The 23,923-nt window shown below is 39.7% G+C and overlaps 2 protein-coding genes across 2 annotated transcripts in view; one reads left to right on the top strand and one right to left on the bottom strand.

Moving 5' to 3' along the window:
* The window catches only part of LOC137274162 (uncharacterized), a 17,275-nt gene extending 6,029 nt beyond the window's left edge, over positions 1 to 11,246 (bottom strand). Inside the window, exons 1-12 of the mRNA XM_067807197.1 lie at positions 11,177 to 11,246; positions 9,367 to 9,471; positions 8,231 to 8,320; positions 6,565 to 6,635; positions 6,214 to 6,384; positions 5,895 to 6,035; positions 4,420 to 4,533; positions 1,626 to 1,877; positions 1,381 to 1,507; positions 855 to 1,059; positions 631 to 777; positions 94 to 442 (exon numbers count right to left, since the gene is read on the bottom strand). Coding sequence (XP_067663298.1) covers positions 94 to 442; positions 631 to 777; positions 855 to 1,059; positions 1,381 to 1,507; positions 1,626 to 1,877; positions 4,420 to 4,533; positions 5,895 to 6,035; positions 6,214 to 6,384; positions 6,565 to 6,635; positions 8,231 to 8,320; positions 9,367 to 9,471; positions 11,177 to 11,235 — 1,831 coding nt within the window. The 5' untranslated portion in view covers positions 11,236 to 11,246. The remainder of the gene's footprint in view (positions 1 to 93; positions 443 to 630; positions 778 to 854; positions 1,060 to 1,380; positions 1,508 to 1,625; positions 1,878 to 4,419; positions 4,534 to 5,894; positions 6,036 to 6,213; positions 6,385 to 6,564; positions 6,636 to 8,230; positions 8,321 to 9,366; positions 9,472 to 11,176) is intronic.
* Positions 10,583 to 23,923, top strand: LOC137274171 (uncharacterized). The gene is made up of 7 exons (XM_067807209.1): positions 10,583 to 10,626; positions 16,474 to 16,677; positions 16,763 to 17,949; positions 18,608 to 18,939; positions 19,124 to 19,325; positions 19,644 to 21,143; positions 21,534 to 23,923. The coding sequence occupies exons 3-6, from the start codon at positions 17,772 to 17,774 to the stop codon at positions 19,919 to 19,921; spliced, it is 990 nt and encodes a 329-aa protein (XP_067663310.1). The 5' UTR covers positions 10,583 to 10,626; positions 16,474 to 16,677; positions 16,763 to 17,771; the 3' UTR covers positions 19,922 to 21,143; positions 21,534 to 23,923.

Raw genomic sequence — 23,923 nt, 5'->3', positions numbered from 1 at the left:
CGGCTGTCGCATGGTATGGTAAATGTATGTTGCGTCGTTAGATTCAAGAAGGTATGTCTGTTGTTAAGAAACAAACTACTGAAGTGCGTCTACCCTGAACATTGTTGATGGCAGCAATAGTTCTGTCTCCTTCGTTGTCATCATAGTCCGAGCCCATGTCACCAAAAGAAGCGACGCCCAGGAGCCACTTGTTGTTGTGATGGACTGTGTTGATGTATCTGTTGGTCCAGTCTACTGTTACTGCAGATGACGTAGTTTGCCATTTTGCTGTTGCTGATGATGCTGTTATCACGCGAAGAGATGTATTTGCTTGTGTTGTTACAGTTGAAGTTCTATCATGCATCAATATTCTTCTGGCACTCCTGTGATTACCTCCCTTGTCGTAGGCTGTTAGGACAGCAGAGTATATGCCCGCCATAGTGAATGTGTAGCTGTTGGACGTCTGAAACATTGATTATGGAAACAATACATCAATATGTTCACTGAACACGTAACCACCATACAGTTCAACATCATCTAAATGATCACTGTTCTAGTATTACTGTTCTAGTAAACAATTTCTGACGGTAATTCACGCACACTAACACTGGCAAACAAGTTGATCTTTTTTAACCTTAACAACTTCCTCACCGTTGAGTTCGTCAACGTTGTAGTGTCAACACGATGTTTATCTTCGAGTACATCTTCAACAGCATGTAGTTCATACACGTCCCTCACAAAGTAGTCGACTCCTCCATCATCATCTGACCAGTCACTCCAGTGAAGGTTCACTGTGGACTGAAATAAGGCATGGAATCATTCTTCCTGTAACCATTACCATCAGGTGTGAAATGTAACTGTGGTCATTTACTTACAGTCTTGATAACATCAGGAGCAGTGAGCATGCTGCCAACACATGCAGCAGTACCAGTACAGTGATAGGGATCCACTAGGTCTATGGACAAAATGAAGGTGTGGGTCTGAGTGGCACCGTTGTAGTAGTACGTGACTAGGGTGTTACTCTCCTTGTTCCTGACCTTTACATACCCACCGTTGCTTGTTGAAAAAGTAAATTCAATTCTGAAAATAATGTTTGAATTTGGAAGTCTTGATGACAGTCACATTAACTTCTATAACTTATATTAAATGGATTGTAGGTTACTAACCTTCAACGATCCGAGAACATAAATAACCACTTCAATATTTCGTCATCAGCTGTGTATTACATATGCATGGAATTGATGAATGCAAGTCAGCATAATTCCCATTTAATTCTTCCTTAATTTAACATTTAGTTTGTATGACAAAGATTCAAAACTTGATGCTGAAAGCAAAAATTCGAAGTAACAGCTTAACTAACTGCAGTTAACCTGTCAAGCAGATTAATCTTCCAGTACTCACACATCTTTGTGTTGGAAGGGTAGAGGTAGTCCCGATGAGTTTCCTTCACAGGTGTACAGGTCTGTGTCTGGGCTGCTTCGACTGGCACCTCCACAGTTATGAACCTTAGTGGCGACAACACCTGCACCTTGGTACAATAACACAGTCCGGTGAGTGAATAAAGCTGTGAGTGCATAATTCTGCGAATAATGCTGTTCAAATATGTTGTACATATTGATACAGTTGAATGTTGATATTAAACATACCTCTCTTTAGTTTGAATGTAGCAGAGCCATTGACAATTCCAACACGGAAGTCTTCAATGAAGTTATGTTTGGATGGAGATACCATTTTGTATTTTGCCGTAAACTTGTAGTACATTCTGGATGGAGAATTGATGTTGGACCAGCTGATGGACTGAGATGGACCACTGTTGATGCCGGGAGGTGCCTCTGTCGTGTCGCCGTTGCTGGCGGTCAGTCTTAGGAGGTTCTGGTTTATTGCGGGCTTCGCTGTTACTGTAACATTCACGTATAAAGATACGTTCCTAGTCTGTGACTGAAATACATTACGCTGTAATTTAAATGATTTATAAACTCGGTAATACACAAAGTATACCTGAATACGAAATGTGGAGACTAGTGAAACCGATTAAAAGAATCAAAATTATAAGAATGAATCTTTGAAAACTAATGATGCCACCAGGGTTGGATATCATACCCAAACTGAGTTTTCTCATCTAATTTCTATTTTTTTAAAAGCTCTACTCAGTTAAATGTGAGAAATGAGTTGATAATTAAAAATATGCTAACTCAAGAATTCTTTTTGGGACAAGGGGAATTGATACCATGTGTCTTTGCTTACATTTTAGAATCCGAGAAACAGACCGAGTTCTGTTCTGTCGAAACACTGTATACCACTATCCCACATAACAAATGTTAGGATGAGGAGCCTCTTCAGAGGTTCAGGACAATATGTCAAAAATGAAAACAAATGTCCTGTGAAATACTGGACTTTCTCATTGATAAAACCTATGTGAAAACTGGTAATAGAACATTTCGCGACGGAGTAGGCATACCCACGGTCACTAATTGTACTCACGCCTTGTGGATCTATTTCGTGAAGAATATGAATTAGAATTTCTGCTTGAGTTGGCAAAATCAAAACAAGGTAGTCCGGCCAAGAAGTTTAACATAAGCTTCCATTACATCAGTGATCTGAAGTCCTTCAATAACCATCAAATCTTCAATAGCCTTCCACTGATTTATCCACCTGAACTTGAAATCAAGCAATCTAGTGAGACAACCGCCTCAACTGTTTGATTTTTAGATGTATGCAATAAGATACAGAATGACACGAAAACTCTTCGCAAAGCTGTTTGACAAAAGGTATTATTTCAACTGTCCAATAGTCAATTTCATTTTCATGCCGAGCATCTTTGATTTCAAAGATCGTCATGCCACTGAGTATGCTTCTCTACACAAACAGTCAGGGCTGTTTGTTGTCGCTGTTGGCGGTCTTCTGGATAATGCGTGAGATCACGGCAGGCCACAGCAGCAGGGCACCTGGCATACCTTCACAAAGCAGCTGGAGGACCTGAACTTCGCAGATGACAGCAGCCCTCTGTGCCAAAGGCAGCGTGATGCTCAAAATAAGCTATGCAGTGTTACAGAGAGAAGAGGAAAAGACTGACCTCAGAATCAACATCGGGAAGACAGATATCACGAGGGTGAACAATATGAAAGAAGACCCAGAGTAACTACACCAAGAAAACATCAAGGACGTCGACAGGTTTGGGACAGTGTCATCAGTAAAGGTGGGGACAGATGAAGACACCAAGTGCCAAACCAACAAAGTCCGTCAAGCACTGAACACCCTATGGCCAATGTGGAGATCAACAGACCTCTCAGTCCACAACACGATCTGGATCGTCAGCACCAACTACCTACTTTACGGCTCAGACAGCTGGCGGGTAACCAAGACCATTAGCCACAAAACTCCAGGGATTTACCTATAGGTGTCTCAGGAATATCCTCAACATCAGGTGGCCGGAATCGAAGTTCTCCCCAGCGAACAACTATGAGACAGGACCAGACACGTCCCAATCGAGTCCGAGATGAAGAAAAGGAAATAGGGACGATTTGGTCAAACGCTCCACAAGCCTGCCTCTAATGTAACCATGCAGGCCCTTGACTGGTATCAGCAAGGGGAGTGGAGAGTGGGTCGACCAAAACAGAGGCAAAGGCAGCCGAAACGACTAGGGTTGAGCTGAAGAGATTCTCCCAGGACCACGTCCGTTGGAGGGGTGAATTTCCTTTGTTCCCCGAGGAATTAAGAGATGGAAGAAAATAATTAATCAAGGTTACAACATTCACGGCAATATTATACACCCTTTATCCAGTGAAGGTTTCAAAACGTTTTATGGTAAGTTTCGAATATAATTCATCAGTAACAAAAATGTTATCCGATGCCTTTCCCTATTATTTCAGGTGAACAAATAACTAGCATTTGTTTATGACAGGTGCCCAGTGTGGGGCAGGATACACTCACCTTTTCGCGAACACCTGCTGTCATCACTTTCTTAAAGTGAATCATAAATACATTATTGTCCTGTAAATATTTCAATTATTCTCCTTCAAAGTAGAATATGTAAACATTTCCACATAGATTATTCTAAACTATTCCTAGTTCATTATACTAGAATACTCCTATCATCCACACATATTCAGCGTGTTTACCCACACCCAATCATAAGATTTATTGGCAGAAATTGCCAAACAATCCCGTTTCAGGAGTACATGCATGATAAGACGAATCTTAAACGTTCCGTCAGAAAATGATAAAGAACTACAAGATCAGCTAGTTGTCTCAAGACTTTCTCAGACTTTCTTTCCAAACCTTGTTTCTTTTTTTAATTAGCGCCGTTTCTTCACGAAAATTGTAAGCATACCCTTACGCTTCTGGCACTACCCACCACTCACTGACTTTTCTGAGGAGAGAACCACATAGTATTTGTTTCTATTTTGTTGTGGCTTGTAATTTCATAATACGTCAACTCACTTGTCTGGCAGTGTTTACCCGTGAAGCCGCTGGAGCAGGCACAGTTACTGGCGTACTCGTTCCTGCATGTCCCGGGATAACACCGGGTGCTGTCACTCCGCCACGAACACGCCTCTGAAGACAAAAAATGTAGGACCTACGATTCGCACACAATCATATTCAAACAGTTACGCATCGAATCTCATTCATAGACAGTATAAGAGATTGTTCATACTTACGAGCGGAGGTCAAAAGGTTTTGAGAATTTATATACAATTGACAGTCTTTTTTCACTATAGTCTCCTTTCAGTTCAACAAATTTCACCCATTTGTGCTGCAAGTTGACAATTCCAAGTTTCTATTGTTGCCTTGAGTACATCGCTGGCAAATCGTCTTCCATACAAGTGAGACTTCAAACAGATAATAATCACTGGGTGCCAGGCCATGACTGGATCTGCTCGCGTTGGTGCCATCTATTGCGAAGACACTACTCAGTTTTAGAATTTTCTATTGTATATCTCTTCCAGGTATCACAATATTAATATTGTTTGTTTCGGGACGTTGAAACTTTCACATGTATCTCATGAATGATCAGTGTATACAATACTACTAGCTGTGTAGCTTTTTCACAGCTTTAGGTTGTGAGTTCTCAAAACATCGCACCACACATTTCGCATACGATGACATGAGTCAACCAGGTCAGCGAACCTGACCACTCAATCCCGTTAGTCGCTGGCAATGACAAGCAGCTGTTACCAAAGACCTGTTCTAACCGGATCTTGTGATATAGGCATGGAAGTCAGACACTTATGGATAACAACTCTAATATAATCTACATAGCCACTGCAGCAACTCTTCCGCTCCCTCCAAACGACCCAAACCACAACAATCACGCCAACGCAACATAAACAGCAAGCAGACACTACACTGCCTTCTCACCCTCCCGCAGCCTCAGCAACCTTTTCCATGTTGATGGAAGAAAATCACAACAGTCACAACCCGAAATGTGTTTGTATAAATTAACTGCGATATAGACAGACAAGCTATTTCAGCTGTATAACAGTTTCCCTTGTCTAAATTATCCTTTTATTCCATCTCTAATCCATTTGGTCATTGACTGGCTTTGACAACAGATAATTATGTTGTTACTTTGGTTACACTCAGGGTGTGCCCCCGTTGCGTGCCTGCTCGACGACGGCTGAACAATGTACCGTTGCTGTTACAAAATAAACGTGTTATACATACGAATGTCATTAGTCATTAGTGTACTTTCATACTTCTAAAATGCCACTCAAACAGACCATTGAAATATGAATCAACATCTTGGAGTAACATTTATCTATTCAAAGTTGGTTGTGCGAGTGTCATAGCGCGGTGAACTGGAAAAGAGCAGCAACTGCAATGGGTCAACACAACGACACTTGTTGCCATGTGTCCTCTAACAAAATGTTCCAACTGCTATTGTGAACATATCGTTGACTCAATATTCAACTTACGTATACATGTTCTGTTATCCGAGGAAGCCACATAAGCCCTGTATCCTGCCTGGTCCAGCACGACACCCTCACAGCGACTACACATCTGATTGCTGCTGCTGGTGCATGTCTCAAGAGGACAGTTATTAATAGCACCGCACACTGGAGACAAAACATATAACAATTGTTTTATGCTGAGTAGACAACTAAAAAATGTGATATTGTGTTCTTACTGTTTGTAACATTACACAAGAACATTTCTACTCACACAAATGCCAGAAAGTGACCGAAAGGTCCTAAATGAAATTAAAGATATGACAGGAGACCTATATACACGTACTTCTGCACCGTTCTCTGCTAGGGTAAAAGCCTTCATTACAGTTGGTACAGATCCCAGGGGAAGTACAGTTGCCCCCACTCTTGTACTGTGTCGTGCCGTTACTGTAGACGATGTGGGATGTCCTGTAGTCGATGTTGCAAGCGATGGGATTGATCTCATTGTCACATACAGCTGTAATATACAAGCAGAGTACTAGTTTTATCATTATATCATTTATGGCTGTTACCTCAGCTGACTTGTTGATAAACGAAATTTAACAGAAGATTCATCTAACTTGTTGTTCCTGAGCGAACCAGATCGCAGTGTGACTGTTGTAAGTTTTACTCAAACCAAGTAGCACAATTCACATACGATGTGGGCAGCCTTTGTTATCTGTTGTTCTGTACCCTGGTCTGCATCTGAGACTCTTGTTTGACCGCTGCCTGTCGGAAACAAACTTACTTATAGACGTATGATATTATCATGTGCAACTTACAAACATGTTCAAGTGTGTCTACGGAATAAGCATGAATCAGTGGAATTTTTATTAGTGAACGAGGTCTTAGAGAAGGCTGTATTTTAAACCTTTCCTTTTAGCGTTTTTCATTAATTAATTGGCAGTGGAACCCAACTACACCTGATACATTACAACTTTCTGCTATTCTTGGCCGATGACATTGTATTATTATTTCGTGCTGTTAGCGGTTTACAGAAACAAGTACAAAAAAGACACATTTTCAGACCAATATAAGTTGTGTGTGCACAGAGACAAAACCCAAATTATCGTGTTTACGAAACGCCCAAAACTTTCTAATTATACATGTTATCACAAAGGACAGCTACTCCAAAGGCGTACCATGCTTCTTCACTCTAATAGTCATTCCTGGTCCAAACACACAAACAGTGTCATTACAAGCCTTGAAAATTCTAATATGTGTTTGTTAAATTAAAAATATGAGATCTTCAGCTGAAATATCCTTTAGGACATTTTAAAAAATATTCAGTGTGAAGATAAGTCCAGTACTTTTATATGGCTCTGAAATGTGGAGATTACAGCAAAATAACAGTTTCGGAAGAGTTCATAAATTCCTTGGTGTAAAACCAAACACGTGTACTATGATGGCTTACAGAGAATTAATTAGATTTCCTTTATTGGGTAACATTACTGCAAATGCCATGGCACAGTTTTTTGGAAAATGTTATATGATGAAATTGTATGATGAAAATGGAAAAAGAAAGTGTGTGATTGAAATTAGAGAGATGTACAAAACTGTTTATCGTAATGAATGAGTGTAATCACAATGCTCACCCCCCTCATCCCCATGCAAACTTTATTTCATCATTTACACAAAGGATGAAAGATATGTATTTCCAATCTAGATCGGAATCTTTACTTCTCTCCACAAAATGTTTGTACTATGAAAAGCTCAAATCGGATATACGTTTTGAAGACTATTTAGCACAAATCGACGTAAAGTAGTATCGCATAGCTCTCTCTCGTTTTCGTTGGTCTTCCCATGGATTATTTATCGAAACTAGCAGGTTTATAAAGAGAAAACAGAACATCATGTAATATGAATACCGTTGAGGATGAATTACATCTCCTTCTAATCTGTCCTGTTTATGCGACTCTACGAAAGAAATACCTTCCTATTAAAAGCATCCAAGTGTTACAAAATTTTCACTGTTAACAGATACTACCACATCACTGTTACAGAATCTGGCAACGCACACAATAGTAAATGACTTTTACCTACTAATGTACACTTTAAATGTACTACGGACCTGTGGTCTTTTAAGTACTGAAATAAAGACTGATTCATTGAACTTGTTATTTATAACAGGAGTAACAGCTTGAACTATGTTTCGGTCACTACAGTTCTGTCAAATGATTTTCCAGTGTGCAAAGAGGTGCTGTGACCGTTCGTTTGATGCAGCTCGTTCTTAAATACTAGAACAGGATTGACTAGTACCATAAAGAAGATAATTAGTATATTGATGAAAAATAATATTGTAAATATGAACAGCATGTGTTTACCGGTATCTTGAGCATCGATGCCAATTCAAAAATCCACACGCTGTTGTGTAACGCGATGACCTGTAGGTTATGACCGTCTCTACATTTTTCCTGAAAGATAGTGAAGCTTGCAATTGATGTTTATCAGCAGCTCCTCGCCCCAACCAAGGTGGTGTAGGGTGTTGAGAGGAAGACCTACGGATTCTTGCAGGCGGATTACAAAAAAATGTATGTTCCATACAGCTAGATCTGTTCTCTTTACGTTCAGTTATGACACATGTACACAGACATCTTTGCAAGAATGCATAACAAGTAAAGTGTTTCTCCTGAGACTGTCATTTGCCATACCAATGAGTCACTCCGGGATATAAGGCATAGTTAATACATGTTACGTTGGCTTGAGATACACACAGGCGAAATTAGACTACTAAGCTCACGACATTATACTCCGGGCATCCCGCTTCAACAGATGTTGAAATCACTGGGGAAATCACAGAATCGTTTGAACTCCAATTTTGTCGTTGTACACTGCGTGTGTAACGTACTTTAAAATGTTTATTTATTAAACGTTCACAAAATATCCAAAAGATATCAAATATTTTAATCTCAAGAGAAGCCTGCGCCTTCAGAGGATCAGGAGGCTGACAGGGGGTATGAGGAGGAGAGTGCTGTCTGTCATACAGTCACAAGCGTTATTGACCTTGAATCGTGTAAGACGTGCAAAATGACATTTTACATGTTCACATTCACTAACAGGCTGAATATTAAACATTTCTAGGCCATACTTGTACAGATATGGTTTTGCATGAAAATCAGTGGGTTCTTTTATGATGAGCAATTATCATCTCTAAACCAACATGGATTCCACTCATTTTTCCTCTTCTATGAATCAAAGGATAGTAAGAATAAGAAAAAAAACCATTATAGTTTTCCATCGTGGTCACCACGACAAGTTGGATGCACGTGTTGAGAACCTATCTTTGAAAACTTATAGGGGTACTTGACTAAGTTCCTTGTGTCTATATTCACAAAGCGTTCGAGTGAGAACGTTAATAACTGAAACCACACTTCTTCAGCCATATTGTGACTAGACAGGTTTTGCATATATATGAACATTTTGACAAAGCTCTAACGAGAAGACAGAAATGTTTTCTTACCCATTTTCTTGCAATCCTGTGCTATAATTCCACACAACAAGTGTACACACCCAAAACATTACATAGTATTGAACAGACATCGTATCTCCTCTCTGCCAACGTTCACTGAAGGACAAAAACAACAGTTACTGCATTCTATAGGGCTGTTGTATGCATTGTTTAATGTCCGCATTGCTACACATAGTGCATGTAGATTCAGTAAGGGTCAGTGAACTGGTATATTTAGACGTGTGTTGGATGCATACAGAAATATCTGGAAAGTACTACAGGGTGTTGTTTCCAAGGTGTTTTGCCACCGAGAGTTTTCTGATGTAGTAAGGAGAGATGGCTATTTCCGCTCATGTCGCATGTGAAAGATTCACTGCGTGTGATAAGTAGTATGGCTGAATACTCTGCCCAGCTGCAAACTGATTACTGTTGCTTAGAGGCGAATATTCCAGCTCTTATGTTAAATTGCCTTTGGATTTGTATTCATTTGTTATTCTACTTTGTACTTACATGATAGCGACACATTAATATTAACTTTAAAACTATTGTCTTCAAATCGCATTCTTGTTTTACTTCTATTTCCGACTTGGGAATCAACATGTTACGTGACCGAAATAATGACAGAAAGAAGAAAGACAACAACGCTTACTTATTCCACAAAACAGATCATAAAAACAGTTTATTTACCCAATGGAATCTGATTGGGAATCTTGTGAAACGTTGACTACCTGGGTGTCAGGTACTGGGCAGTAAAACATACGATAGCGACAGAAAACAGTTCTTCATTATAAGGATAACGCTATTTTTCAGGGCATTATCATTTGCAGAAGCCTGAGGTCTTTCATTAACTGCCCAACAAAGGAGGACATCTGAAAAAACCGATGCGACTAAAACTTTTAACTCACCCATTCACTCCTAACACATACGTTAAGTCCCATTTCAAATTCCCTATCCAATGTGTTCAAGTTGTACTGCAATATACATTATATAATTTTATGTTTCTTAAACTTCAAGTTATCTCATTAAAATGAAAATCTGGCTACAAGTCCTTCCCTGATTTTGCCGTTGACATGCTAACTGTTATCAGTACTGCAGTGGGCATGCTTATTCAGAAGTCGGGCTGACATTTCAAGTTACTGTGTAATCAGTATTAGCGGGAGATATCGCACTTTCAAGTCATGTGTTACCTCAGATATTCAGATCAAAGTTCAAGTGTATCATTGTAAATAGTACTAAATACTGCCTTGAGCTCTGAGGGAACAGCATTGAAAGGTCAGTTTGCGCAGCTTGTATTTCATTCGGCGCATATATGTAATTTATTCATTCGAGATAAACTCTTAACTTCAAATGCGGCCACTTGGTTCACGTAGCATCAGACAGACAGACAGACAGACAGAAAGTCAGACAGACAGACAGACAGACAGTCAGTCAGATATATTTTGTTTGCTTTTGTTGTGAATCAAAACAATCCAATATTTTTACTGCGTATATATTTTTGTATATGTTATTTCAACTAATGTAAGTACCAATGGTCCCTAGTGTGGTGATCTATCTTCAGTTGCTGACGATCTATAGCCTGTTGTTATATTGTATTGTCCATTTAATGATATTAGTTTTAACTTTCTACGCTAGTTTTAATGGTAATTGTGATATTTTAGTTGTTTCACTGTCCTTTGTCGACATGTTTTTATAATGCACATATATTCCATTTCAGTGTTAAATGTTCACGATATGGCTGAAATATTGCCGATGTGACGTTAAATATGAACTCACTCCCTATTTCAACTAAATTTTATATTTACTCACTCACGTAAATGTGTACCTCCAAATCTTGTCTGTGAGACGAACAGCAGTGTTCTGACCCGCCGGTATGACATTCATATATCAAGCGCAGGTATACCCTGGACATAAACAGGTTGATCCAAGTGAGCTATACCAGGAAGTTTGAATGTGCATGACATATAGTTTAAAAAATGGAATGCGATCAGTCCGATAAGATTAGAGCAAGGTAACTGTCTCCTATCTAAACTGACAAACAACAAATATCTTGGATGTCAAGGAAGACAAGTTTGACATTCCACGACAGCCATTCTAGGCCAGGCGTCACAGGCATCTATGCTTGTGAGACCAATCAAAAAACGCAAGTGCCACTGAAATTCAAAAAGATAAATTGTCAACACTTCATACACGTCAATATAGAAGCAGCAAGACAATGCAACATTTGCTTTTTAAAACTGCACTGACAAACGGTTCCGCGAACTAAATTCACGTTACAAAAAACAAAATAAAAACATGTTAACTGCACGTACGTCATACAGTGGCTTACAATACATCAGCCTGTGCTGGAGACTGGGTGGTCCAAAGTAAAGCCATTTTGTGTCCAATGAATCTCATCTCTTTGGAGACGTTCATCATGGGAACACGAGAGATTTGCATCGGACAAGTGACGTCATGTCAGCAGGACCTCGACATTTCGGCTAACTCATGTAAGGAATCGATTGCAGATATCATGTTCAGACCCTTCCTGGCTCACGTCCAGTGAGCGGACTGAACGGAACTGACTGAGGGAGTATAACCTCCGGTCCGGACGCTGTGCAATACGTCCAGTTCTGCTCAAACGTTATCAACATGGTGCAGGCAACATATCTGCGGTACAGGAGATAAGACTTGGCATCAGGCTTGGTTCACAGACGAGTTCAGATATTACCTGGACAACTGACCAGTCAAGGGTGCACAGACAGTGAGGTGGAACGTATGCGTAGGCGTTATGGTATTGGCTCGGGCAAGCAGCACATCCTATTGTCAAACACAACTTGCTATTTCCGTTGTCTGACAGGCATGCAGTCCAGGAATGAAGTCGCTGTACAGTTCATTCAAAGACTTCAGTTCAGTGGGTTTCTGAACTTCAGAAAAAGTGGACGCTCTTACTTTAGGAATTTGAAGGGAGGTGTGGGGTGTGCTGTGTGGGCTGTTGTCAGAAGGTTGACAATACACACACGCGCGCGAGCACACACACATACGCTAGCACGCACACATACACACTGAGAATGGTGGGCAGTGACAAGATATCACATGAAGGAGAGACCGTGAATATTCCTCACCTAACCATACCCAAGCATATCGATACATGCATCACATGTTGCGTCGTATGTGTGTGGCGACCTGAACTGCACATGACACATAGCTGACTTTGTCGAACAGGGTTGTACGTGTTTGTTGCATCTTTTAGCAATCTTCCCGTAATATTACGGCGGTTGACCCCAACAACTGGGCTTGACACATTGTAGGCATGTGGGGTCGCCTGGTTGCTGCTGGTGGTGCATGTCCCCAGGTCACAGTTACTGATGGCGCCGCACACTGGCAATGGAAAGATAAGACCTATCTTGAATACAGGAAATGCCTGGATTTTAACACAGATACAACAGTAACAAATTACCCATCATAAGCTTAGACTCACTTGTGTAAATGCAGTCACTTACTGCAGTCAACTGTTCTAAACTAGATTTTCTAAAATAGTCCAAACAGTTTAAAGGTACTTTTATACAACAAAAACATTTCAAAACAAATAAATAACGTCGAAATTCTTATTGTCCTGACTTCAATAAATGTTGAACCTCAGTGTAAATTGGCGAATCCTTCTCAAGACCTCACTCCAAACCTCAGCTGTTCAGGTATCTGCACACGGATTTCAGCAGTGTGATACATTACACTCGGGCAATTTATCTGTTTGCACTCGGTTCCCCAAGTTTGTGGAGAAATGCACCTTCTATGTAACCACATATCAGTACATAACATAACGTGAGGGCTCTAAATGGGTCTAAACCTTTGACGGGTTGTATATATTGTGATTGTTAGAGTGTAGGACTGCGTAACGGTGTGTCAGCTGAAGAAGAAAGCTTCAAGTGATGCACTTTTCAGGCGTTTTCCACTTCGGTAAAAGTACGAGTGTGGCACTGATGGGATACTGATCTGTGTGCATGCGTTGAGCATGAGTCAAGCAGCGGACTGGATTACTACTGTCACATACAGCTGCAAAGAGTAATATTTCATTGTTGGTGTATGGGCGGTTGAACATGCTACGTAATAATCACATGAATTCTGAGAGTCACTACTGGGCAAAAGAAAGTTATCACTTTTAAAGTAATTGCACAAAAAAACCAAAAACGCACGTACAGGTTTAATTGAGTGGGTGAGTGGCAGTATTTCAGCCGATTCGTAACGTAATTATATAAATTGTTATAAATTAATGATAAATGCACTCATTTTAAAAACGTACAAGTTTGAACCAAAGCAGAGAGCATTCACCAAAACACAATACGGGTGACATGGCAGCTAACTGAAGACCTCTTACGAATCGTGCATTTTTCAAAACGTTGATCCAAGTGCACGTGCATGATGGTGTTATACAATTATTGACGCAGGACAGAGCAAGCATGCAGTAACCAACCCACCACAACGAATATGACAAGACTTACGAAAGTACAACGAGACCGGTCGGCCGGTATGACATTATGTGGGATTCACAAGTGTGGTGGCGCGGTGGGCGAGCTGTCTAAGGCGCCAGGCTAGTAACCCATTGTGATTGGAGGCGCCGGGATCGAGCCCACCTATGACCAGGTGAAAAAACCTTGGAGTCACCTTTGTGTGCGGACTCTTCCAGTGTTCTGACAACTCCTAGTGTGCTTCTACCAAATTTCCTGATGCAATAACACTTCGTAGGTTGTTGCTCCTGTGATTGTCGAGGCTTTGAACATGTGTTTCACCTCAGATGGTTTGCCAGATGTTGTTCAGTCTGATAAAGGCTCTAACATTATGTTTCAGGTGTTTAAACAGGCTATGTAGCAGTTGGGTATTACGCAAAGTAAGTCTAGTGCTTATCGTCCAAAGTCGCAATTATCTTTAGAGAGTTTTCATCACACCTTGAAGAATTTGATCAAGACATTGTTTTTAGACAGAGAAAGATTGTGATGAGGGTATGTATTTGTTGTTGTTTTCTGTCAGGGAGTCAGTTCAGGAAAGTTTAAGGTTTAGCCCCTTTGAGGTTGTATCTGGTCACAGTGTGCGTGAGCCACTAACATTTAGAAGAACAATGTCTCAATGACAGTCCTGAGATCAATCTCAGTGAGTTGGAAAGACAAAACTTGAAACAAACTATGACAGAGTCAAAAGGAGTGAAATGTCATTTGTGGTGAGAAAGTGTTAGTCTTATGCCCCATTCCTGGTCAACGTCAGAGAGCCAGATATAATGGTCCAAATGTTGTTGACAAAAAAGTTAGTGACGCAGACTATGTGGCCCTGAAGGTTGGCCTTTGTAAACACAAGAGGGTGTGTCATGTAAACAAGATAAAAAGAAATCATGACAGGTTAGAAACCAAACAGGTCCATTGTATTGCCACATTCTACCCAGTTACCGATGGTACCACAGACAATGGTGAACATATTAACAACACTGATGATGGTGTTACCAGTGTGAAGTGTGATGACCTTAGTTATAATGTTCCACCAAAGTTAAAAAATTCTGATGTGTAAGCTCACCTACCTTGATTAGAAACTATCACATTTATCCCCTGAGCAGAAAGTTCAAACGTCAGATTTTATTCAGGAGTTCTCGCACTTATTTCCTGACGTGCCTGATCGAACTGATGTTGTTAGCCATGATACAGATGTAGGTGATGCTGTGCGTGTAACACCCACATCGAATAGCGAAAATTCTGTGGAAGGAAGTGAAATAAATGTTGGACAATGACATTACTGAACCCAGTGACAGTCCTTGAAGTTCAACATGTGTTCTTCTGCCGAAAAGTGGTGGGGGTGGTTGGCGCTGCTGTGCTGACATGAAAGCTGTCAATGCACTCTCACAAACTGATTCATATCCAATTCCGAGAGTGGATGATTGCATTGACTGCATTGGTCAAGCTAAACACAGAAGCAAGTTTGACTTATTGAGGGACCTCTGGTAGATTCCATTCACAGACCGTGCCAAGAAAATATCGACTACACCAGATGGACTGTATCAATACAAATTGATGCCGTTTATTCCAGCGTTGTTCCAGAGACTCATCACGTCTGGTCTTGATAGTGTTGAAGCGTACATTGGTCATCAGTTACGATAACGAGTGGGAAGACCATCTGAAGAGAATGCCTTCTATCTCTTCGAAAGGGAGTCTGAAGCAAAACTGACTGTGAATCTCGCCAGTGTGAATTTGAAAAGGCACATGTTGAATTGTAGGGCATGCAGTAGGGCACGGCCAGGTACAATCAGTTCATGCTAAAGTTGAAGCAATAGTACATTTCCCCGTACCTCAATCTAAGAGAGAACCCTTGGGTATGGCAGGTTGTTATAGAAAGTTTTGTCAATATTTTGAACATCCAGTTTCCAAGAAGTTTGACAAGCATCAGAGAAAATATTCTACCACTGGGAAAGAGACATTAGGTCTTTTGTTACCTTTACAGCATCTTGAAGTGTATCTACGAACCACTACTTTGCATGTTGAATTGTTTACAGAACACAATCCTTTGACTTTCCTTAATAAAATGAAGAACAAGAACCAAAGACTTAAGAGGTAGGGTTTGACCTTCCAAGGGTTCACTCTAGTGACCATTAAAGTCAAAACCAACGTGCTGATGCACTTTCCAGGCTGTAAGTGTATTGTGAAGATGCTGTATATCACAGTAATACTGCAAGATGTTTCCCATGTTATCCGTATTATTACATGCCTACTTATTATGTCAGTTATCTTGCTATGATATTAGTATTTTAGCGGCACGCCTTTCAATGCACCACTTTGGCGTTGCCACCCTTTAGGAACTCTTCTGTATATTTGTGTGTTTTGACTGTTGGTAAACAAGAGGCCAATCGCGAAGGTTCCATACTTCGCTGGAATACTCAGTATTCAGGAATCAGTAACTGTTTATGTAGTCAAAAAAGAAACTTCACAAAATGTAATTTTTAAATGAGCGAGTGAGTGAGTTTTGTTAATGCAAATAAAGCTAGTTTTGTAAGAAAATTTCAGTGCAGAAATGTAAACAGTGGGTATTTTCAGATTTAATGACACATTATAGAGCCACATATTTCTAGCTTGCGGGAACACTGCAAGACTGTTTCTTCCAAATCTGCAGACGTCCATGACGTGGGCTACCAAAGTTCTACATCCGAAGTCTCTGCTTCCTGGTACGGCTTCTCTGACACAGACTCTACAATCGTCTAGTATTTTTGGTGTGTGGGGACAAGAAAGGACACATCAGATTGCAGTGTGGTGGACTGATTTGATACTGGACTACACACATCCTTCAGTAGATCGCTTCCAACCCCATTGTCTGGAGGTAAGTACATCTAAACACTTGTGCCAGAATATACAATGTAGTGATACATTTCCTAACATCAAATATGTGCTAACTTTATTTATAGGTACAATATGGAGCAAAGTATATGCTGCTGACGCGGTTGGTCATGCCTCAGATGTGACTGTATCTGATGGAGTTGTCATCGACACATCACCCCCTGAACCTCAGGCGGTAGCGTATCTAGGATACAATGTTGTGAAGAATCCATCTTTCGAGGTGGACAATATTACAGAAGGTACGACACCCTGCAACCTTGTCATACCAAACTCATGGGAAACAGACCCAGCGTTGTGTATCAAGGTTCAGGCGCCGGACTCACCTTTAACTAAAGATGGACATATGTTTGTACCCGTCAGTGGAAGCATCCAACAAACAATCTCCGACATTGAGACTGGGAGGCAGTACAAGCTGACGCTGCATGCTGGATACCTTGAAACTGTTTCGAACACCCAGAGATCAGTTGATGCAATAGTTACTATTGGAAGTGAAGTCTTCAGCTTTACTCTTGACCCTAACCTCTGTAGAGGCACATGTAGTGTCGGAGATCACTCAGTCATCCTCTGGAACAAACACACATACGTGTTCACAGCCACAGATGCTAGTGTAGTGCTGAAGATATCGTCGTCGTCAAGGATAATGGAGTTTGTACTGGACCATGTTAGTGTCCAGACTGTTGATTATGTTGCTGGTCCGGACAGTATGGACACCGAGGAGCATCTGGTGGTCCACTCTCTGTTTCTCTCTCACTTGTCATCATGACATGCCTCCTGGCACTTTGAGGAACAACAGTCTCCAATTACACAGTACAAATGGGCTTACATAAACATGAATCAAGTCAAGTAAAATCATTTTTGTCTAACTCGTGTACAAAGTCTTGTAAGAAGCTAATTAGTTTTGTGGTGTCACAGATTTCACTTCGACAAGTGAACAATACTTTCATCAAATTTAATTAAATTCAAAGGAATGGCTACAGGACGATTCATATCTCACCTACTGATAGATACATTGTGGCCAGAGACTTTAACCTATTACAGGCAGAGTCCCAGGTGTCAGTCAAATTCAGGAGTATACGGATGTATGTATGCAGGAAGGTTCAGGGGGATATTTCAGGTCTGAAGCTGACCCACAACTCCACTATTTACATCACTGTCATGGCAACGAATGCTGCAGGACTGACCACTGTTTCCCATGGGCAACCCATTATTGTTGATCTTACGCCGCCAATCTTCAGTCACATCGGTGATGGTCCAGGTAAATGCTACAAAACACGTGACAATAATGTCGGTAATATCCAAGTTATGTCCATATCATCACGTCTTGGCCGGCCCGTAAAGGTCCGGGCTAAAACCGATCTTCAACAACCCATGCTTGTTGTGACAGACAACTAACGTGATCGGGTCGCTGGCTTGGGACGCATGTCATCGGTTCCCAGTTGTGCAGATCGATACTCATGCTGTTGATTACTGGGGTGTCTTGTCCAGACTCGATCATTTACAGACGGCGACATATACCTACTTAAATGTATCAGCCACATATGTATGGTTAGTCAAGAGGCATATATTTCTCTCTCTAAAAGAGCAGCAGATTATCCCGCTAGTGAGTGATCTGGTTATCAAAGTTATTAAAGCATTTCGAAAAAGTAAATAAGATTGGGATACACTGAAGATATCTGGTGAGATTATTTTGAAGTGTTATATATGTCATTCCATTGCGTTAAGGTTCAGATGAAGATCATCAAACAACAACTGTGGTTAGCCTCAACTGGAAAGTGACAGATGACGAGTATGGTGTCGACCACTGTGACTGGGTTATTGCTACGTAAATCCACACACATATATTACTATGCACGATAGCAATGCATAATATGCGTACTGCATCGTTTGTTTTATATTCTCTGTTTCCCAAACAGGAGGAAAGAAACGAGGCGATGACATCATGGCGTTCCGCACAATTGCTTCTGGACAGTCGATAGCTATGGTGGACATTCGCGATGCATTAAACACCTCGGCAATAACAGTTTACTCAACAGTACGATGTTTCAACAAGGCAGGCTTAGTGGTGGCTACGAAGACTGATGGGGTTGAAATTGTCAAAGAAAAGAACAAAATATCGCTACAAGAATTGAGTGTCTTGAGTGGAACCCAATCTGAATCCATTTACTCTAGAGGGGTGTATCATCAGGACCAGAACATAGTCAGGTTCCACTGGAGCCAGGCAGACCGACAGCTGAGATCCACAGTGGTAGGTGACTCACTGTACTCACAATCTGTACACATTAGTACGATCTACACTAATGGTGGAACAAATTGTTGAGGTAGCGAGATTTAGTTTGCATATTGTAAATCTGTACATTCTGATCTGTGTAGCTGTATGGAAAGAAACTATGGAGGCATATATCTCTACATTTTTTTCTACTGTTTTGTAGGTTGAAATTGTTGGTCACAGACATCCCTACCAGGATGATATACCAAACCATCTTCAGTACACATATGCGACATTGTCCAATGTAAACTTTGAGACTGGCTCAGCATGTAACGTCAGTGTAGTTCCTGTAGACATCTTTGGTGCAACTGGAGAGAAAACTACTTCGTACTTTACAGTTCCCACTGAACCACCAACTGTAGCTGGTAAGTTTTGTCTTATGATTACTTGGGCAGCTGCAGATATTTATTTGAATCGTTACCAACAACAACAAAAATAAGGTGAATGATTTAATAAGCAGTGATATTGCTTTTGGTCATTAAATCGAACTTGATTGGTTAGATTGCAAAATCATTGCCTTCGAAAGGAACCGTTAGGGACGACCTCCCTGAGTCCTTACACTTGCAAAGCGACTCCGAATATGAACGTTCATATTCGGAGTCGCTTTGCAAATGTAAGGAATCACTCTTATAGATTGGGTGAACCTTGCTGCTATATTGTCTGTTACTGATATGCTGTTACAGATTCGAGAAGCATATCGTTGATGCAAAACGACATAAAGCTGACGGCGTCGTGGAAGAATATGTTTGTGTCTCCTTGGAATGACCTTGACTACGAAGTTCACGGGGGAACATTGCTTGGAGGAGCTGATATTGTCGACAGAATGTTAACAAACAAGGAAGAAATTGTCCTTCGGCTCAACTCGAGACAAGCTGAATATATCTCTGTTATGATAACTGCTATCGATGTCTGTGGAGCTTGCAGTCAACGTGCTCAGCGATTAAAGGTCAAACAAGACTAGCTATTAGTCACATATTGTTTTTCAACATTTTGTAGGGCCTTGAGATATGATATTAGTCCACAATTTGAAAGAGTAGCTATCATTATAGTGCCACATATATCAAATCATAATTCACATGTCGTAATGGAACTTCAGTATTCGCTGTTGTATATTTATGTGTTAAGTGCTAGTACATTTAAGGCTGCATAGTTAGCCGCCCCCGTATGTTTGCAGTGATAGGTTTTCAACACGTACATAAAACGTCTCGTGTTAAAGCTTGACTTAACATCTGGCGGGTTGTAGCTACAAGGACAAAAGGGCCGTGGGTGAAAATCAAATGGGCCCCAAAAAGGGCCGAAAATAAAAAAAAATTGTTAAATTGGACACTGAAATTGCGGAAATAGTGTTTAGTTTGTTGTTGTTTTAGTTGTTTTGATTGTAAATTGAATTAGAACAGTGGACTAAAATGTTTTTATTGTGAAGACTCTTGACTCAGTGCCGTGACTAATTCATATGGGATTTTTGGTTGTTGTAAGTTTTTAATCCAAATCTAATCAAAACATGGGATATTTTGATTTTTTTTATTGTTTTATTGTTGTTGTAAGTTTTTAATTCCAAAAAAAAAAGAAAAAAGAAAGAAAGAAAACACGGAAGTCTAACGTTTTATTGTAAAGTTTCTCAATAAAGTATATAACCTGCATTCTGACACAACATTCACAACTCTAACCATGGCTGCCCAGTGTGTGCAGTGCTCCAAGACTGTAAGAAGGAAACAGCATGCCTTAGAGTATGGTCAGCGTCAGTCATGGACACACAGGATTTGTGGCACAGGCTGACCCGCGACGACTACCTGAACTTGTACATATCTGGAGAAGAATTTAATTCCTTGTGTCACCTATGCAAGACAACTACATCAAATTCACTCTCCAGTTAGATTCAACAGATGCACCATCAGTAGCTTTCGATCACGCTCTCGAAGTTCAGAAAGTGTAGGTATATTTAATGTATAACATGTATCATAAAACTTACAGAATGCCGATGGAACGATTATAAATAGTATAATCATATATTTTATGACTGTAAAAGCACGACGTTTTATTGACATAACAGATGCATGGAGGACGAGATTCTATCGGAGGAGCGGGAGGTGGAAGATACTCCATACACGTTGGTGTCGGACGGATCACAGAAAGAAAACCCCCAGCTGGTGGACAGGAATGGATTCACATTGGTACTAGTAAAGGTACATCTCAATCTTATATCAACCATACTATACCTGAATATTACCATATTTGATTTTACTGCTTTTGACATTTTAGTAACAATATTCAATTCCACCTTTCAGAAGAGCACTACGAATACGACTTACTACAGATGTACATGTACATTTACATGTACTTGACTGATTGATTCCTAAATAGAAGTAGTTACATTGTGTTTCCTTAATTCTTGACTGGAGATGGTCAGTAGCTGAAGATATCACCAGTGACATGGTGTGTTAATTGTGGTTACTTGCATCTTTTGACATGTGTTAATTTTAGTTACTTGCAGTTAATTAAATAACACCACAAAATAACTGTAGTTGTAACTCATGTCTATAATATAATATTTAACAAATATTTTTAAATGTTAGGTTGGCATCGCCGGATGAATGTGCCATCATCTGATCAGCAACTTGGACTTACAAGTTGGTTCCAGCGCTCCATAAAGAAGCCATCCTTCTGTCACTTCAAACTCTGCCCTTCATAGTGATGGACAATCTTTGAAGATGTACCGCCCTTATATCCTCAGACCCCTGTGATTTGCAAAATATGTTAGATTCTTTTCATAATTACTGTAAAAAGGAAAGCTAAAATTGAACACATCCAAATAAAAGGTCCTTATTTTTGATGGATCCCCAATAGAATATCTAAAAAACGTTTCAATATTGCAGATAATATCCTGGAAAATGTCGACTGTCATTCCTATCTTCGCATTATACTACAAAAGAATAGCAAATTTACTAAAACCAAACGTATACTAGTGGAAAAGGCAACAGAGGCAATGTTTTTCGTATTAAACCAAAGCAGAAAGCTTAAACTTTCCATTGCTTGTCATTTGAAACTGTTTGACTGTATGGTCACCCCTAATCTTTTATATGGATGTGAGGTCTGGGGTTTTGAAAATACCTCTTTCTTTGAAAGTGTTCATCTTGGCTTTCTCAAATATTTAGTATCACTCAGGAAAAGAACACCTAACTTTATGTTATATGGCGAGTTTGGCAGATTCCCCCTTGTAAATTTTATTAAAAGCAGAATGGTATGCTTTTGGGTCAGACTTTTAATCGGAAAATCGTCAAAAGTGTGCTTCTTAATATATAAATTAATATGCAACGATTGTATATTTGGCAGATGTGAACATAAATGGATAATGTATCTCAAAAGCATTTTCGACGATCTTGGACTGACTTTCATCTGGAAATCCCAAAATTTTGAAAGTTTATCTTAAAAACAGCTTAAAACTGTTATCAAAAGTAAATTAAGAGATATATATCAGCAAACATGGATTTTAATAATTGGAATCTCCTGCAAAGGAAACATTTATAGCATTTTCACAAATCCATCTCTCAAATTTGAACCATACCTCAGTTTTCTGCATTATAATAGATTGTTAGAATTCCGAACTTCCAATCATTTCCTTCCAATCGAGACAGGTAGATGGCGACGAATCCCAGCAAATGAAAGAAAGTGTAGTTTGTGTAACCTAAATGATATTGGTGATGAATTTTTCATTAATTTTTTATATGTCCCGAGAAAAATATATCCAAAATATTATTATATTAGACCAAATATATATAAAATGAATGTCATTTTTAACACGAACAAGCTAAGAAAACTTTCAATCTTCTGTAAAATAATTTTGGCTCTATTTAAGAGATAACTTCATTAACATATATGTAACTTCTCTCAATGAACATTGTATCAATCATACAGCTTGTCTAATATGATAATTTCTACACATGTAAACACTATTCATGCACCTCTTATGCTGCACTTTTGCAGTCTGAGTGAAAAAATCAAAGTTTAGTTCAGTTCAGTCTGTAGATCAAACTGAGATCTTTGCGGCTTGGCGAATGAACTTGTGTGACTTATGAGCAAATGTGAGCGTGTGTAAATATTGAACGAATGTGAACTGAATGCGAACTTGTGTAATTAATGAACGAACGTGCAAATTATGAACGAATGTGTGCAAATTATGAACGAATGTATGTAAATTATAAACGAATATGGCACTGTGTGAATCATGTGAACATTTTGTCAATGTTTTCATGATTTGAGTTCTTATTAATTACTATTGCGGTAGTTGTAATTGGGTCACAGTAGTTAAGGTTTTAGTGTTTGCTATTATGGATCACATTGCTTAACACAGAATTATTTAAGCGACACGCCTCTAAAGCAGTACTTTAGAGTTACCTTCCTTTGAAAAACAGTAACACGAGACTGTTCTAGAGCATTCCACGTTAGTGGCGATGATCGTATGAGCTCGAACTTTCAGGAAATGACTGGAATGTATATATACATGCTAGTTGCCGTGTTGGGACGGACACATTCACGGGAGTATACATCATAAATATCCGTCAACGTAGTTGCTGCCTGACCGCTCGCTGTGTTACATTCTGCGTAACTGTTTCTCACTCTCGCACTAAGACTTTGGTGACTTCCCTATATATATATTTTGTGACCCATTGCCTTAGATATTGTCTCATTTGTATTGTATTGTGAAATTGACTTGTGACTTTGTATTACTTGCTCTCTTTGCTTAATAATACAATATTTGAATGTTTTAGACTTGTCTTTGAACTGTTTTGCTGTTCACAGGGGATTTATTACACCTTTTGTCACGACAGAATTCTTAACCGTAACACTATATATGTCAGTAAATAATGTAAAACCTTTGTATATATTCTAATTACCGTTGTATTAATGGTATAATGATATATGTGTATTTCAATGCTTTATATGTCAATAAATAATGTACAAACCT

Source organism: Haliotis asinina, chromosome 2 (genome assembly GCF_037392515.1).
Source record: "Haliotis asinina isolate JCU_RB_2024 chromosome 2, JCU_Hal_asi_v2, whole genome shotgun sequence".
Lineage (NCBI taxonomy): Eukaryota > Metazoa > Mollusca > Gastropoda > Lepetellida > Haliotidae > Haliotis > Haliotis asinina.
Note: the sequence above shows the minus strand (reverse complement) of the source record. Positions and strands in the feature narration are given on the sequence as shown.